Source organism: Emys orbicularis, chromosome 3, assembly GCF_028017835.1.
Source record: "Emys orbicularis isolate rEmyOrb1 chromosome 3, rEmyOrb1.hap1, whole genome shotgun sequence".
Lineage (NCBI taxonomy): Eukaryota > Metazoa > Chordata > Testudines > Emydidae > Emys > Emys orbicularis.
In genome coordinates, this window is record NC_088685.1 from 204,373,234 (window position 1) to 204,391,287 (window position 18,054).

Below are 18,054 nucleotides of genomic sequence, written 5' to 3' on the forward strand. Positions count from 1 at the left end.
TGTTAACACCAAAACTTTAAGATATACATAAAAACCAGTAAGAAATTAATGCAGTTCCCAAAATTCTCATCTCCCAGTGAAATACTTTTAAAATAAATCACCTGCTGCATTCTTCAGCCTCAGGTACATCGTATTACAGTAGTCTAATCTCGAACATCTAATTTTAGTGTTTTGCCACAAAGTGCAAATTCTCCAAATTAAGAAAAAATAGAGATGAGTGATCTTATATCGTACACCCAATATACAGTTTGTGCTTTTACAAAAGTCTTAACAATAATGGCACAGAATGAAATTATCTGCTGTACACAGATTGCAAACTTTATGAGCAGCAGTTTCTACGTGTTATGGTTTCCACAGAACGTAGTCATGTTATATATCTTTTTTTCCCCAGAACTGTAAATACTGCAAGTTTCTAAATATAACCACATTAAAAGATTACTTACCTGCATTAACTATAGCATCAATCTCAAGCAATGTAATGTCGCCTCTGTAGAGAGAAACCTTCTCACTCAGACTTTTCTTCACCTGCAAAGCTTCCTTAGTGTTTTCATCTGCAAACCAAAAAAAAGGGGAGTTATGAATTATCAGAATATGAACAATTGTAACATCTTGCATTAGAAGTTTAAAACATGGAGACAAGATTCAATAAAGGATTCCTATTACACTACCATTGTCAGCTTAACATAATATCTAATTATTATCTGTGCGCCCACCCCCCGCAGCTGGAGCCACTCTTGTGTGCCCCATCCTGCAGCCTTGGCAGGGGCTGGAGCCGGGACTGTGCCCCCCGCCCCGTGGCAATGGGGCTGGGACTGTCAGCCCCCTCTCCACCCTTATGGGGATCCAGGTGTCATTCCTCCCCCTCCCACCCTCTCTCTCCTCATTATTTTCAGTAAAAGTCACTGACAAGTCAATTTTTGTTTATTACCCCGGACCTGTCGGTGACTTTTACTAAAAATAACTGACAAAATCTTAACCTTAACTATGTGGTTATTCTTGAGAAAATGAGTAGTTATGACAATTTTCAGTTTTACCCCTAGAGGGCACTGATAGCCCAAAAAGGGACACAAGCACTTGATAACTACTGTAACAGTTCCAAAACATAAATTAGTGTAAGTTTTTGCTTAAAAACAATGCCCCTTAAACGCCAATAAATTATTGATCAATTTGTAAGCACCTAAAGGATAATAGGGTTATACAGAATAGCCAGAATGAATTTGTCAAAAACAAATCAAGCCAAACCAACCTAATTTCCTTCTTTGACAGGGCTACTGACCCAGTGGATTGGGGTGGGGGGCAGTGGGAGCAGTAGAGAGGAAATATTTTAATTTTAATAAGGCTTTACAGTCCCAAATGACATTCTCATAAGCAAGCTAGGGAAAGATGATGAGATTACTGAGAGGTGGATGCATAATTGGTTGAAAAACCATACTTAAAGATCGTTATCAATGGTTCGCTGTCAAACTGGGAGGGTGTTTCTAGCAGGGTCCCTCAGGGGGTTCTCCTGGATCTCATACTAATCAATATTTTCATTAATGACTTAGATAATGGAGTGGAGAATATGCTTATGAAATCTGCAAATGACAGCAAGCTGTGAGGAGTTGAAAGCACTTCGAGAACAGGATTAGAATGCAAAATGACCTTAACAATTGGAGAATTGGTCTGCAATCCAAAAAAATGGAATTCAATAAAGACAAATGCAAAGTACTACACTTAGGAAGGAAAAAAAAAATCAAATGCACAACTACAAAAATTGGTAATAACTGGCTAGGTGGTAGTGCTGCTAAAAATAGTCTTGGGGTTACAGTGGGGTCACAAAATGGATTAGGAGTCAACCATGTAGTCGAGAAAAAGGCTAATGTCATTCTGAGGTGTATTAACAGGAGTGTCATAAGAAAGACATTGGAGGTAATTGTCTCATTCTACTCAGCAGTGGTGAAGCCTCCACTGGAGTACTGGGTTCAATTCTGGATGCCACATTTTTTTTTTAGGAAAAATTTGGACATATTGGAGAGTGTCCAGAGGACAGCATCAAAAACAATGCAAGGTTTAGAGAACCTGACCCATGAGGAAAAGTTAAAAATACAGGGGATATTTAATCTTCACACACACAAAAAAGACTAAGCAGGGACCTAAGAACCGTTTTCAAATATGTTAAGGGCTGTTGTAAAGAGGATGGTGATCAATTGCTCTGGTCCATCAAAAGTAGGACAAGTAGTAAAATGGGCTTAATCTGTGACAAGGGAGATTTAGGTTAGCTATTAGGGAAAAACTTTGTAACTGTAAGGGAAGTCAAGTTTTGGAACAGGCTTCCAAGGGAAGTTGTGGAATCCTCATCACTGGAGGTATTTAATAAAAGGTTGGACAAAAAGCGGTCAGAGATGGTCGAGGTAGGACCAAGTAAACCTAAACACAGGGTCTGGACTTGATCTCTGGAAGTCCTTTCCAGCTCTACGTTTTTATGATTCCATATCTGAACACTTAGAGAAAAAACTCTGCATGTAAACATTTTTAGAATGTGTTTTCATGTAGGTCTATTTGGTAACAGCCATGGCACAAAAAGCAACAAATCACACACACAACCAAAAACATACATGCAGGGGAAGGGGGCGGGAGAATGAGGGGAATCTTAATTGCAGCATTAGTTACTGAAGCTACTCTTAACTACTAGAACAGCTACATGAACCTTTAGGTAAGAAGCAAACAAGGATAAAAGAAACGATACAAAAAAAAAGCCTAAGAAAAACCTAAACAAGTCCAACTTATATGAATGATTTGCAAGGGTCATACAATTAGCCCAGACACCTATAACCCCATCATTACATCAGGGCATAACCAGTGTGGGGCAAGCGGACCAGCCGCCCAGGGCACAAAACAGTGGGGGGGTGGAAAAATGGAACAGTGTAGGCGGGGCACATGGAGTCACGGGCCCCCATCCCCAGATTTCTGCCTTCCATTTAGCACAGAGGTTTTCAAACCGTGGCGACGTACCTCACAGTTTGAAAGCCGTTGCCTCCTGCCAGGAACCAGCAGATCAGAAGCTGGTGGGAGCCACATGGCGTGCTCAGGCCCCTAGCTTTCTGCACTATGGGAGCTGGGGTGTTGGCTGGCTGCCTGGCAGCGCTCCTTGCCCTGTTTCCCCAAGCTGGACCACCTCTGCATGGCTGGGCGCTCCCCAGACAGGGCGGGTGGCACAGATCCAAGCCGTGCCCCAGTGCACTCTTGCCAGCTGGCACTGGGCTCCTTCAGGGAGAGGCAACACCTCCTGGAGCCAGCCCCTATCTGTAGGGCCCAAGGTGCTTGAGCTGTTGATGGGCAACGATCGTGAATAAATCTAAAACTACGGGTAGCAACCAGATACGGTCCAAATGGTCTAAATCACTGAGGGCAAGAGACTACACACCCATTAGGCTTTACACACTTATGGTTTAAACATTTTTTGTAAACTTAGAGTAGGAGGGGGGAAACTCATTGTGCCTTCTGATTATATAGGTTGCCAGCTCATCTCAGTTTTAGAGTATAAAAGGCAGCTGCCAGATCAGTCAGTAATTTATCAGTACATACGTTATGTTATGTTTTAACCAGTAAACCAGACTTATGTTCATTCCTGTACGGTGGGAGTCTGCGTCATAATTACAGTACTAAAATGACATTTTTAGAGTAATTTTTCTAGTGTATTAGAGTAGTCACTCCGCTCTGGGCTGGGACTCAAGCCCACATCAAGTCACAAGTGAAACTGAACTGTTAAACTGACAATTTAATGACAAGGCATTTTCAAATCTCAATGAAATGAAATCCTTCATTACAAAAAGAAAAGCTAAAGGGAAGATTTAGTGAGAGTAATGAGAGAAATGTGTAAGTTTCTGGCACATTTGGCACACTTTCCTTTCAACCTATTTACCAATCCTTATAGTACTTAGTTTTGCTTTGATTTGTGCTTGAAGAGTTGATATTTCTTCTACTATGCAGGTAGCCAAAAAAATATAATCTCATTAACTCTGCTTTAGACCATGAGCTTCAGTCTGAAGACAAAGCAACTCTTTGCTTATTTGAGCTTTGGGAGAACCACCATCTAGAGCCATAAACATTTGTAAGAACAAAGATCAGAATTTGTTGACATCATCAATGCAAAACTCTGACAACACTTAGGGGATGGATGGTGCTGGTATTTGTTCAAGAGCCATACATCCAGCCATTATCTAAATCCATTTTTCAATGCACATAGCTATCTCCCTTCCAAACGTTCATACCAAAGTCCCTAGATCACAATCTCCACTTTTGATCAATGACTGTTGGATTCTCCCGTCACTTCAGTGGATGGGCGTTCAGCTAGCATGGACGTGAGTTCTGGGTTTGTTTCCATGGAGTCTCACATGGGAAGCAAATCCGATCCCGGATTTGCAAACATGACTGCATATCTTTCAAGTGTAGTCATCGTTGGGAAAAAGGGTTGAGGCACTAGCCTTAAGATATGCTCTCTTCTCCTGCAGAGACCTCACATACTGCTCCTTAAAAGTGGGCATGGCCTCATGGCACAGACCTCTCCATCTGCATCTGTCCAGTGCAACAAGCTCCCAGGTTCTAAGGTCTATCTTGAATTCTTTGAGATTGGCCTTCAAGGTGTCTAAAGATGTGTCGACCTTAAAATGCATTCCTGTGCTCAACTGGCTGTACAGCAGTGCCTGCTTTCAGTACACATGTCCAACACAGTAAAATTGAGCGCTGATGAGCACGCTCTCGATGCCAGGGATTTGCCACCTCCCATGGACTTCAGTGTTGGGGATCCTGTCCTGCCACTTGATGTTGCACATGGATCTTTGGCAGCGAAGTTGGAAGCTCTCCAGCTGCTTGATGTGATGTTGGTAGAGCATCCATGTCTTACAGCCATAGAGGAGTGAGGTGAGTACAATAGCAGAATAGATTTTTATTTTAATTCTGTGGCAGACTCCACACTTCCTTCAGAGCCTGTGGGGGAGCCTGTCAAATTCCAAACTGGCCTCTGCCAGGTACTGAATGATCTCATCATACAACCTGGCATTGCTGGAAAGTATGCTACCCAGGCAGCAGAATTTCCTGACTGAGGTGAGGGGGTGTTGTCAATTGTGTTGATGGGATCATGGTGCTCGTGATGCTGGTGGCCTGGTGCTGGTACATAACCTCAGTCTTTTTCAGGCTGATTGTGAAACTGAAGCATTTTGACTGGCAATGGAGCAGCACTGCCCCACTAGGTTTACTTGTTCTCCTGAGGATAACTGCTTCTGACTCTTTAAAGGAAAGCAGCTGGGATGGAATTCGACCCCCATTAGCTAACACAGGTGGTTGCTTTATGATTCAGCATTGTGAGGAATTGTATTAAGTGACAGTTTGAGGCAGTAGGGGCTGGGCTGAGATCTACGAGATGATTCAGAAAAGCTCTTCAACTCATCTAAAGCAGTGACATGCTCCTTTGAAGTCTTCCCTTTAAAGATAGAGTCTAAAATAATTCTGGAGAGTTACAAAACAGCCGATTATTTTCCACTGATGTTTTCAAACTTAAGGAATGCCACTAGCTGATAGCCTACTACTGCTATTATCCTGTGGGAGCCCAACCCACTAGAGGTGGGCAACACCTACTTTGCCAGTAGGTTATACAACTATTTGCTGGACAACAGAATGCTGAGGGATCAGCATTCCTATATTATATCCTTGGCTTGGTGAAGACAGTGTTGTCTAGTGGGAACAGCAAGTGACGGCGTTAGGACTCTTGCATGCTATTGGTTTCTTAATGTTTTCAATATACAAAATGATCATTCATGTTTGGTTCTCAAAGTGCTTTATGAAAGTGTGTGAGTGCAGTATAGCATATTCAGAAAACAACTAAAGTATCTAACAAGCTATTTTGAGCATGTCCCAAAGGCAAATTTTTTGCCAAGTCTATACTTCTTCCAAACCTGAACCGGCAGGTGCCAGTCGATTGGAAGCTAGTGGGAATCACCCAGCCTACTCGGGCCCTCCCTGCCCTGCTCCCCAAGCTGGTTTGCCTCTTCACACTCCATGGTATGCCCCGTCACACTATTGCCTCTCCCCTGAAGGAGCCTGGGGCCAGCTGTGATGTCCCCTGGAGCTGGCCCCTGCGCACAGAGCCCACCTGCCATGAGATGCTCCCCAAGGCTCTTGCAGCTCTGCTGCTGGCAGCTGGGCATCGTGTGCTGGCGCCAGTCTCCTTCGAGGGAGAGACAAGAGCCTATCGGGGCACAGCTCCGAGCTCCCCGCCCTGCCTGGAGACCCGGCTATGCAGCACAGCTCCGAGCTCCCCGCCCTGCCTGGAGACCCGGCTATGCAGCACAGCTCCGAGCTGCCCGCCCTGCCTGGAGACCCGGCTATGCAGCACAGCTCCGAGCTGCCCGCCCTGCCTGGAGACCCGGCTATGCAGCACAGCTCCGAGCTGCCCGCCCTGCCTGGAGACCCGGCTATGCAGCACAGCTCCGAGCTGCCCGCCCTGCCTGGAGACCCGGCTATGCAGCACAGCTCCGAGCTGCCCGCCCTGCCTGGAGACCCGGCTATGCAGCACAGCTCGGAGCGGTGTTCCCCACCCTGCCTGGGGACCCAGCTATGCAGAGGGGGCTTAGCTCAGGGCAGGGAGGGCTTCCAGCCAGTAAGCCAGCACCCCAGCTCCCAAAGCAGAGAGCCAGAAGCCTGAGGGGGCTGGGCAGCTCCCTCCAGCTTCTGATCCACTGGCTCCTAACAGTAGGCGATGGTTTTCAAACCGTGAGGCGTGTCCCCATAGTTTGAAAACCTCTGTGCTAAATGGAAGGAAGCAATCTGGGTGGGGTACGTGACCCCATGTATCCCCCACAAACACACGTTGCCTCTATGGGGCACATATATGCTTACTTGCCCCGGGAGCTAAAATGCCTAGGTATGGCTCTGTCAGTCATAAGCAACCAAAAAAAAAAAAAATGAGACAACCTATAGGTGTCACTACTGCTCCACCTTTTACACTAAACTATGTGTACACAAAGTGTATTAAGTAGTAATGCATTTAAGATAACTAAAATATTACATAAATGTAATGCTACATAGTGTTCACTCACACTGGTAGTGCACAGATCTGATTGTATCAATGCCACTTCCAGGAAAAGAGATACTGCAAAGTATGTCAATATGACATTTTTGCATAATTTAAGCCACCAACACAGATTTAATTCATCTGTACATTTGTCATCAACTGACTTTTGTTTTCAATTGCGGTTTTGTTCCTAGGGCTATTGTCATCAGGACACTGTTCAAGGTCTTACTCAAACCCAAGAAAATCCATACAAAGGTATCAATAGGTTGAATATCAGACTGATGATAATCTGAAATATTTAATTATTTTCCTATTATAAAGACAAATTTTGTGCTCTCTTTTGCAAAGTAAGTTATAACCAGTACCCACTGGAGTTGGTTGCTGATAACGGTCATATAACAAGGATATTAATTTAGGTGATTGATCTGTAGCAAGTGACAGGGACCAGTAAATAAAATTCAGGGTCACACCCAGATTACCAGCAGGTTTTTAAAAAAAAATTGCAGTGAAGCCAAAGAATAAGTCAACAAACTTCTAAATAACATTGTGAGTTCTGGCTCAAGATACTGTACACTAGCAGGAAACTAGCTAAAGATAATTAATTTGATGCTGTCATAACTATAAAGGGAAGGGTAACAGCTCTCCTGTGTACAGTACTATAAAATCCCTCCTGGCCAGAGACTCCAAAATCCTTTTACCTATAAAGGGTTAAGAAGCTCGGGTATCCTGGCTGACACCTGACCCAAAGGACCAATAAGGGGACAAGATACTTTCAAATCTTGGGGGGGGGCGGAAAGGCTTTTGTTTGTGCTCTTTGTTTAGGGGGTTGTTCGCTCTTGGGACTGAGAGGGACCAGACATCAATCCAGGTTCTCCCCATCTTTCTAAACAAGTCTCTCATATTTCAAACTTGTAAGTAAAAAGCCAGGCAAGGCGTCTTAGTTTTACTTTGTTTTCTCAACTTGTAAATGTACCTTTTACTAGAGTGTTTATCTTTGTTTGCTGTACTTTGAACCTAAGACTAGAGGAGAGTCCTCCGAGTTCTTTAAGTTTGATTACCCTGTAAAGTTATTTTCCATACTGATTTTACAGACATGATTTTTACCTTTTTCTTTAAGTAAAAGCCATCTTTTTAAGAACCTGATTGATTTTTCCTGGTTTTAGATCCAAGGGGGTTGGATCTGTATTCACCAGGAGTTGGTGGGAGAAAGGAGGGGGATGGTTAATTTCTCCTTGTTTTAAGGTCCAAGGGGTTTGGATCTGTATTCACCAGGGAATTGGTGAAAGGTTTCTCAAGGCTTCCCAGGGAAGGGAATTAGTCTTTGGGAATGGTGGCAGCGGATCAGATCTAAGCTGGTAATTAAGCTTAGAAGTCTTCATGCAGGCCCCCACAGTTGTACCCTAAAGTTCAAAGTGGGGATACAGCCTTGACAGATGCACACGAGAATCTTAAAAACACAAAATACTTGACTGGAAATTAATACAATAGGTCCGCAGAACTTAATGTCTAGCCCCTTCACTGTTAAAAAAAAACTGAATGAAGAGAACCAGCAATGAAAAAATATACAGCAATTCACTTCTGATGTCACTAGCTTCTGAACTGAAGGAAAAAGAAGTCCTGCATGGTTCTATACTGCTATTAGCAGTAAGAAACATACCTAATTTTGAATTTCCCAGTGAGCCAAATAAAGAATGACTTGAAGTTACATGTAGCAAGTTTGTGTAAGTGGCAGGAGCTTAGTCAGTCTTTTAATGCTATGCTTATCAACCCATGAAAGGCTGTTTTAAGTGTCTCACTATTCCCTACACTTCAACTATCCTACATGCTGCAGGAGCCTATCACTGGATCACAATTTATAAATTATGAAACTGACATTAATAGTGTCCTAGAAGGAAAATGAAATTACATTTTATCATTTGTCTAGCACACTGAGCTATTCACAAGAAAATAATCATCCCACTATGGCTTTTAATTTTTTTTTCCTGGCTATGCTTCACAAAACATAATGAACTGGTGCTTGAAATAGGTAACAGCAGGACATATTAATGAATCTTTTCTATTTTTATTTGAGTGCCAGGTACTTTAGCAGTGAACTACCCTGTTACCACTTGGCTGAACTCCTTTGTCTCAATAAACAGGGTTTTTTTGGTAAGTTAACAGGAAAACTCGACCACAACACTTTTGTCTAACGAGCTGATCTCTTTTTCTGGACTTAAGAGTTATGTAAGAAAAAAAGCATTTTAAAGGAAATAGTTATTCATATTTAAACCTTAAAGAATTTTATTTTATCTGCAGGAATAGTAATGCCTTACTTCAGTTTTCAACAAATTCACCTGTTCAATGAGGCTTTTGTGCTTTTACAAAAGATAATGTTACAGCTTTTTCACTTATCGCCTTTGCACAGAAGGATGTTTAACAGCAATGAAAAAACTTGGAAAATGGTAAGTCTCATTCAGACCTCAAAGCACTCAACAAAAAGATGACAAAGACAATAAGTCTATTAATTTCCTCCTGTTAAATATTACCCATTATAAGTGTTGTTGCTCCTTTGCCCAGCATTAGACTTTGGGGCTTTGTAGTTAGTTGGTTTCCTAATGAGACTGTCATCAATCCTCCTTCAAGGTATTTTCTACTTCTATAACCAGTTTACAAGATGTACATAATTCCTGCTTACCTTGAGAAAAGGTGTCAAAAACTGCACACATGTAAGTCACTTGCAGAAACTTCAGCTAAGACTCCACAGAATCAAGCCCTGTTGCCACAAACAGCTCCCTTCCATCTCATCTTTGTTTCCGCTTTTAGTGCACTAATTGTCACTGTCTACACGCAGCGGTTTGTTCAACCGGAGAACCACTTAGCCAGAATCCCTAGCAATTGACGAACCTAGTGCTAGACTCCTTATGCCAGTGAGAAAGAAGCAGGCCAAGGAAAAGGAGGGCTAGTGAGGGGGAAATAGAACTCAGGAACAGGTTTGGGTGTTTGGATAACGAGGAGGGAACGCAGCGGGTGGTAACTGATGGTGGGAGGCAGAGGAAGAAAAGAAGGGCAGCTAGTCCAATAGAGAGAGGGGAGGAGTTGATGGAGACAGCATCAATACTCAGCCCCAGGAGGATACAGGATGGCACTAGGGGGGACTATAAAAGGGAAAATAGAGACAGACAGGAGTTACGACTGCAGGGAACAGGGGATAGATTGGTAGATCGCACTGTCACCAGGCAAAGGCAGGTTTATGTGATTGGAGACTCCTTACTGAGGAGGTTAGACAGGCCTGTGACCAGGGCGGACCCAGAAAACAGAAGGGTGTGCTGTCTGCCGGGCGCTAAGATACGGGATGTGGACCTGCGGTTGAAAAGGATCCTAAAAGGAGCAGGTAAGAACCCCTTGATCATCCTTCACGTAGGAACGAATGACACGGCTAGGTTCTCGCTAGAGAGAATCAAGGGAGATTATGCCAGACTGGGGAAGACGCTTAAGGAAGTTGAGGCTCAGATTATCTTCAGTGGGATTCTGCCTGTTCCTAGAGAAGGACAGCAAAGGGCTGACAGAATTGTGAGGATACATAGCTGGCTAAGGGAGTGGTGCTATGAGGAGGGCTTTGGGATGTATGGCTACTGGGAGGCTTTCAGGGACAGACAGCTGTTCTCACGGGATGGACTTCACCTGAGTAGGGAAGGAAATAGACTTCTGGGAGGGAGGCTGGCTCATCTCATCAAAAGGGCTTTAAACTAGGAAATTGGGGGAGACGGTTGGGAGATGTCCAGTTAATCTCCACGCCAGATTCCAACACTGAAAAGGAGGGTGAAGAGATAAGCACAGATATAGGTAGGGGTAGGGGATTGGACATGAGAAGGAGGGGGTGGTTGGACAGTACGGGGTCCGTACCAAATTGCATAACTAATGGGAGAAAAGGATAGACAGCATACACTAAGATGTTTATACACCAATGCGAGAAGCCTAGGTAACAAAATGGAGGAATTGGAGCTCCTGGTCCAAAAAATGAAACCTGATATCGTAGGAATAACCGAAACGTGGTGGAACGGTAGTCATGACTGGAGTACAGGTATGGAAGGGTATGTGCTGTTTAGGAATGACCGGAAGAAAGGTAAAGGTGGGGGAGTGGCATTGTATGTCAATAATGAGGTTAAATGTAAAGAAATAATAAGTGATGGAATGGATAAGACGGAGTCTGTCTGGGCAATAATTACACTGGGTAAAAGAACTACTACAGCCTCCCCTGAGATAGTGCTTGGGGTGTGCTATAGACCGCCGGGATCTAGCCTGGATGCGGACAGACAACTATTTAATGTTTTTAGGGAAGTAAAAACTAATAAGAACTGTGTAATCATGGGGGACTTTAACTTCCCAGATATAGACTGGGGAACAAATGCTAGTAACAATAATAGGGCTCAGATGTTCCTAGACGTGCTAGCAGATGAATTCCTTCATCAAGTAGTAACTGAACCGACGAGGGGGGATGCAATTTTAGATTTGGTGCTGGTGAGTAGTGAGGACCTCGTTGAGGAAATGGTTGTAGGGGACAACCTTGGCTCGAGTGACCATGAGCTAATTCGGTTTAAACTAAATGGAAAGATTAACAGAAATAAAACTGTGACTAAGGTTTACGATTTCAAAAAGGCCAACTTTAATAAATTAAGGCAACTAATTAGGGAAGTGCATTGGGCTAACATACTTAGGGATCTAAAGGCAGATGTCGCCTGGGATTATTTCAAGTTGAAGTTGCACGAGCTGTCCGAGGCCTGTATCCCGAGAAAGGGAAAACGGTTAGTAGGCAGAAGATTTAGACCTAGCTGGATGAGCGGGCGTCTCAAAGGGGCGATTAAGAAAAAACAGAAAGCGTACAAAGAATGGAAGAGGGGAGGGATCAGTAAGGAAACCTACCTTATTGAGGTCAGAGCATGTAGGGATGCAGTGAGAAAGGCCAAAAGCCGTGTAGAGTTGGACCTTGCGAGGGGAATTAAATCCAATAGTAAGAGGTTTTATAGCCATATAAATAGGAAGAAAACAAAGAAAGAGGAAGTGGGACTGCTGAAGAATGTAGATGGAGTGGAGATTAAGGATAATCTAGGCATGGCACAATATCTAAATGAATATTTTGCATCGGTCTTTAATAAGGCTAATGAAGGGCTTAGAAATAGAGTGAGCAGGACAGAGGGGAATAAAGGAGGGGGGATTGACATTACAGCATCAGAGGTGCAAGCCAAACTTGACCAGCTAAACGGGACTAAATCGGGCGGACCGGATGATCTTCATCCTAGAATATTGAAGGAACTGGCGCGAGAAATTGCAAGCCCCTTAACGATAATTTTTAATGAATCTGTAAACTAGGGGGTGGCACCGTTGGACTGGAAAATAGCTAATGTGGTTCCTATTTTCAAGAAGGGGAAAAAAAGTGACCCGGGTAACTACAGGCCTGTTAGTTTAACATCTGTAGTATGCAAGGTCTTGGAAAAAATTTTGAAGGAGAAAGTAGTTAAGGACCTTGAGGCGAATGGCAATTGGGACAAATTACAACATGGGTTTACGAAAGGCAGATCGTGCCAAACCAACCTGATCTCCTTCTTTGAGAAAGTAACAGACCTTCTAGATAAAGGAAATGCGGTGGATCTAATATACCTCGATTTTAGTAAAGCGTTTGATACTGTACCGCATGAGGAATTATTGGTTAAATTGGAAAAAATGGGGATCGATATGAAAATCCAGAGGTGGATAAAGGACTGGTTAAAGGGTAGACTGCAGTGGGTAGTACTGAAAGGTGAACTGTCAGGTTGGAGGGAGGTCACCAGTGGGGTTCCTCAAGGTTCGGTTTTGGGTCCGATTTTATTTAATCTATTTATTACTGACCTCGGAACCGAATGTAGGAGTGGGCTGATAAAGTTTGCGGATGACACAAAGTTGGGAGGTATTGCCAATTCGGAGAAGGATCGGGATATTCTGCAGGGAGACTTGGATGGCCAGTTTATATCCATTTGTTCTCGTGTCCACATTAGTACTGAGCTGAAATAATTCCTCTCCCTCCCTGGTATTTATCCCTCTGATATATTTAAAGAGAGCAATCATATCCCCCCTCAGCCTTCTTTTGGTTAGGCTAAACAAACCGAGCTCCTCGAGTCTCCTTTCATAGGAAAGGTTTTCCATTTCTCGGATCATCCTAGTGGCCCTTCTCTGTACCCGTTCCAGTTTGAGTTCGTCCTTTTTAACATAGGAGACCAGAACTGCACACAGTACTCCAAATGAGGTCTCACCAGCGCCTTGTATAACGGAAGCAGCACCTCCTTGTCCCTACTAGAAATACCTCGCCTAACGCATCCCAAGATCGCATTAGCTTTTTTCACAGCCACGTCACATTGCCGACTAATAGTCATCCTGCGATCAACCAGGACTCCGAGGTCCTTCTCCTCCTCCGTCACTTCCAACCTATGCGTCCCCAGCTTATAACTAAAATTCTTGTTAGTCATCCCTAAATGCATCACCTTACACTTCTCACTATTGTCTTTAAATCACGATCTGGAGACTTCAACAGCTGAGTTAAGGGAAAGTGGGTGGGTCAGCTTTTGTGGCCTGCATCATGCGGGAGGTCAGACTAGATGACCACAATGGTCCCTTCTGACCTTAAAGTCTATGAGTCTATGAGTCTAAAGGTATGTTGTGTTCAAGATATGGAATCTGGCATACTGAAATAAAATATTCTCTGGAGCTCAGTAAGAATAGGCCAACAGGTTCTCAGACTTCATGTTATTATACAAAACAACAATGTGTGTGTATATATATTGTGTTAATTAAATCAAATCAGTGAAAGATTTACCATCCACTTCTATATTTGAAAAAGTAGAAAAACATCTTTGCCAATACTGAAGGAGGACCTCTCATTTCAGGGTTGTGATCTGTTCATTGTGTATTCTCAAGAAGCCTTGCATTCTTTAAAAGATTCGAGATTCACTCTGCTCCTTGGGAGTCAACACACCAGCTCCTAGGAGAAAGCAGGCCAGATCTTCACCAGGCAGAAGCCCTCTCTCTACTTATTACTATAATTGCTGCAAGATAGTAACAACTTAGCAACCTAAACTGGTTTGTGAAAGTTTTTTAGTTTTTGATTTTTTTTTTATTGTGTATTATTATACTTGGTAATTCCTTACTGAACACTGAATGAGGCCCTCACAGTTGTTAATTTGTCTATTATTTTCATTACTACCTTTGGAAAAGGAGAAAGGTGTTTACTAGGGCTGTCGATTAATTGCAATTAACTCAAAAATTAATCATGATTAATTGCACTGTTAAATTTCAATTGGTATTCTATTGTTTATTAAATCTTTTTGGATTTTTTCTACTCCCCCCCCCCCTACTTTTTCAAATGTATTGATTACAATTACAAAACAGAAAGTGTACAGTGCTCACTTTGTATTATTTTCAATCAGAGCCAGTGGTGCAAAACTGCAGCTGTTCAGCTGCCGAAGATCAACAAAAGGCAACTGCTTTCCCCATCAGCTGCCAGCAAACGAAATACTGCCAGAACTGGAGCCCCTACTTGTAGGTAGCTGCAGGAGAGGCTCTTGACAAGTCCATTCCCTGCCTGGCAGCAATTAAGGAAATAGATGTTGCTTCAGCAGCTGCTGAGTCGTACCTGCTGGTTCCCCACACTTGAGAGAAGGCAGCTGCTCAAGAAGGGGAGTCCATCCTGCCCCAATGCAGAACTCCAGAGCCTAGTGAGGAACCCAACACATTCCAGTAAGAGACCACAGTGAAGAATCCCAGACCCCAGCAAACCCCAGTGAAGTTCTTCAGACCAGGGCCTGAGCACACCCCAGTGAAGGAATCCAAGCCCCAGTAAAAGACCACAGCCTCAATACTCACAAGGTAAATAAGAACCCAAAGTGTATACTGGGGGGGAAAAAACGCTCATGATTTTTAAGCCGATCCCATGATGTGGGGGGGGGGGGATGTAGGGGAGGGACGGACCCGATTTGTGATTTTAAAATGTCTGTAACAGATATACTGCCCACTAAAAGACATTTTCAACTGAAACTTTAGCCAAATACCAGATGCCAAATACCAAATTAAGAAAAATAAAGTAACTTTTTACTAGAGGAAGAAAAACTAAGAAAGGCTTTTAAAAACTTAAAGCTGGTGATTATATAGAAAGCAGGACAATATTGAAATTGTCTGCTAAAAAAAGGAGATGTTGACAACCATCAAAACATGACATTTTTAGTGCATTAGCAATAGTCCTGACACACAACACCTCACCATTTACTGGAGAACTGCTGCCCCTCTCCCATCAGACAGAAGTTCTACCTTACATATAGTTTCAAAATATAAAAGCCTGAAGTGGGATTGGTACTGGGAAAGGAAAAGTGCCTGGGGATTACACACTGTAGAGCGGGGGTGGGCAAACTTTTTGACCTGAGGGCTGCATCGTGTTTCCGAAATTGTATGGAGGGCCCCCCCTGTTCCATATCCTCTGACAGCCCCCGGAACCCCTGCCCCTGACTGCCCCCCGCCACCCCATCCAACCCCTGACTGCCCCTCCCCTCCACTCCCCCCCCCCCCGGGACGACTGCCCCATCCAACCACCCCTTCCTCTCTGTCCCCTCACTGCCCCCAGAACCCTTGCCCCTGACTGCCCCCCACTGCCCCATCCAACCCCTGCTCTCATTCCTGACTGCCCCCCCCGGGACCCCTGTCCCATCCAACCACCCCTTCTCCCTGATTGCCCCTGGAACCTCTGCCCCTGACTGCCCATCCAACCCCCCTCTCCTTCCTGACTTCCCCCTGGGGACTCCTACCCCCATTCAACCCCCGTTTTTCACCCTCTGACCGCCCTGACCCCTATCCACACCCACCACTCAAAACTCCCCTGCCCTCTATCCAACCCCCCCTGCTCCCTTACCGTGCTGCCTGGAGCACCGGTGACTGGCGGCGCTACAGCCGCGCCGCCCAGAGCGCCAGGACACGCAGCCGCACCGCCCAGCTGGAGCCAGGCCGCGGGTCTGCAGTTGTGCTGCCCAGCAAGAGCTCGCAACCCCGCCGCCCAGAGCATTGCGCCAGGGCGAGCTGAGGCTGCAGGGCAGGGGAAACAGCAGGGGAGGGGTCAGGGACTAGCCTCCCGGGGCAGCAGCTCAGGGGCTGGGCAGGAGGGTCCCGCGGGCCGTAGTTTGCCCACCTCTGCAGTAGGGCATCTGTCTTTCCATCTCGGAGTCTCTCCCAAAAAAAATTTTTTTTTCCTTCCTTCAAAAGTTTGAAAGTGATATTAAAAGGCGGTATTTTACATGACTGAACATGCTCCATTTGAAGAGGAAACGATGCATTCTCTGATTGTACACGCACACAGTAGCATGCCAGTAAGGACCATGGATGGAGAGGGATTGCAGACTTCCTGGAGGCCAAGAGCCCCACCTAGAAAGCACATGCAGTTCAGAGCAAAAGTATGTGCATCTAACAGGTTTCCTAGGTGTCAAACTTAGGGGGTGGGAGCTGTAACAAAGCCTTGAATTAAGCAGTCAAAATTCATGTGTGTGTGGTATATGGAAGGAAGCAGTATGCATTTGGCTCAGAGTCTGTGAGCCCCTGGAAAGGAGCTGATGCGCAGAATAGCTAATTCTTGGGACGGGTAAGGATTCCTTACATGAAACTCCTTGTGGGAGGGAGAAAATTGAAGTGCCTGGGTGCTGTTAGTTCCAACCACTGGCCAGGAAAGACAAGAGACTAGTATACATTTTAAGGATAAACCAAGTAGGAAAATCTGACTTCATGACATGGTTTTCTCCTCCATATGAGAAACCAACCTGCAAGGCCCCAAATTTTTGCCAATGGCTCAGCCAAAGGGGCAACCAGATGAACTGAAGTGGGCCCCATATCTACAGAAGAGAGGTGAACAACTGGGTAGTAGATCTAAGGACTTATAAATCCTGTTTCCAGCATCTAGTTTGCAGAATTGAATACACTTGCAAGTAAGTTTTGATGTTTGTTTTTGGTGGGTGTAGATGGGGAGAGAAGAAAATATAATCTAAGTTTATTCTCCCCAACCTGTTTCTGCACTTTATTTCTTGCATGGCAAGTAATTAGTGCGTACCTTTCTAAATGTTTGTCAAAACAGAGGTGCTGTTGATTGTGAGAACCAAACATGTTAAGAAACAAAGGAATTTCTTTCTCCTCACCCAGAAGGGGAGTCCATCAGGGTCAAGTTCTGCACACTTATCTTGTTAACTAGACAGCACCGCTTAACAGAAATGAAAGAATTAAATGATAGTTTAACATCTTCCTGTTGTCAGTATGCAAATTTTATTTTTTGCCCAACAAAGCAAGAAGAGCATGCACGCTAGTAGGCTATTGTTACACTTCAGGCAAATGAAGCCTTTTAACGCAAATTTCGACATCTTTCGCCTATTATGCTTTTTCCTTTTGTTATACAAGGTGTCGCTCAGCTATAAAATATGGCTCCTAAAAAAAGGACAGACAAAAAAAAAAAAAAAAAAAAAAAAAAGGTAGGTTTTGCCTTTTTCCCCACTAGCAGTTTCAATATTTGCTTATACTTATGAGCTGCCTATTTAAAATATCCCTGAACTATTTGGACCCCATCTCCCAGAAACCCAGCTGCCCTTTGAGCAGCATTCTGTGACTTAAGAGCCACTTTTTAATTTTTGTATTGTAAATTGTGAATACTTAATGGTGCCAAGTTCAGATTTTACAACAGAAAGAACGTTAGCATGGCTGATTTCATAAACTTATGTTGAACAGGCAGCCTGGCAATTTTAAACTGCATCTCCTCCTCATTCTCCTATAACACTTTCTCTCACTCCCCTCTACACAACATGCCTTGTTCATCCCAGTCCCCATGGCTGAGGCTCACTTCTGTTACACAGTCCCCAGCACCATCTATGTGCATAGTCACAAACATCTGAAACATTTTGCAAGAGAATTTTCCAGACAATGAGGTTGGCAGCTGATTCCTTATGTCGTATCCCTCCTGCTTGCACTCTCCCTCTACCATT

General features: G+C 44.1%; 1 protein-coding gene across 1 annotated transcript in view; it reads right to left on the bottom strand.

Annotated features, from left to right (window-relative positions):
- The window catches only part of MACROD2 (mono-ADP ribosylhydrolase 2), a 1,323,621-nt gene that overhangs the window by 1,279,253 nt on the left and 26,314 nt on the right, over nt 1-18,054 (bottom strand). The window contains exon 3 of the mRNA XM_065401494.1: nt 444-551. Within this exon, the coding sequence (XP_065257566.1) occupies nt 444-551 (108 nt within the window). The remainder of the gene's footprint in view (nt 1-443; nt 552-18,054) is intronic.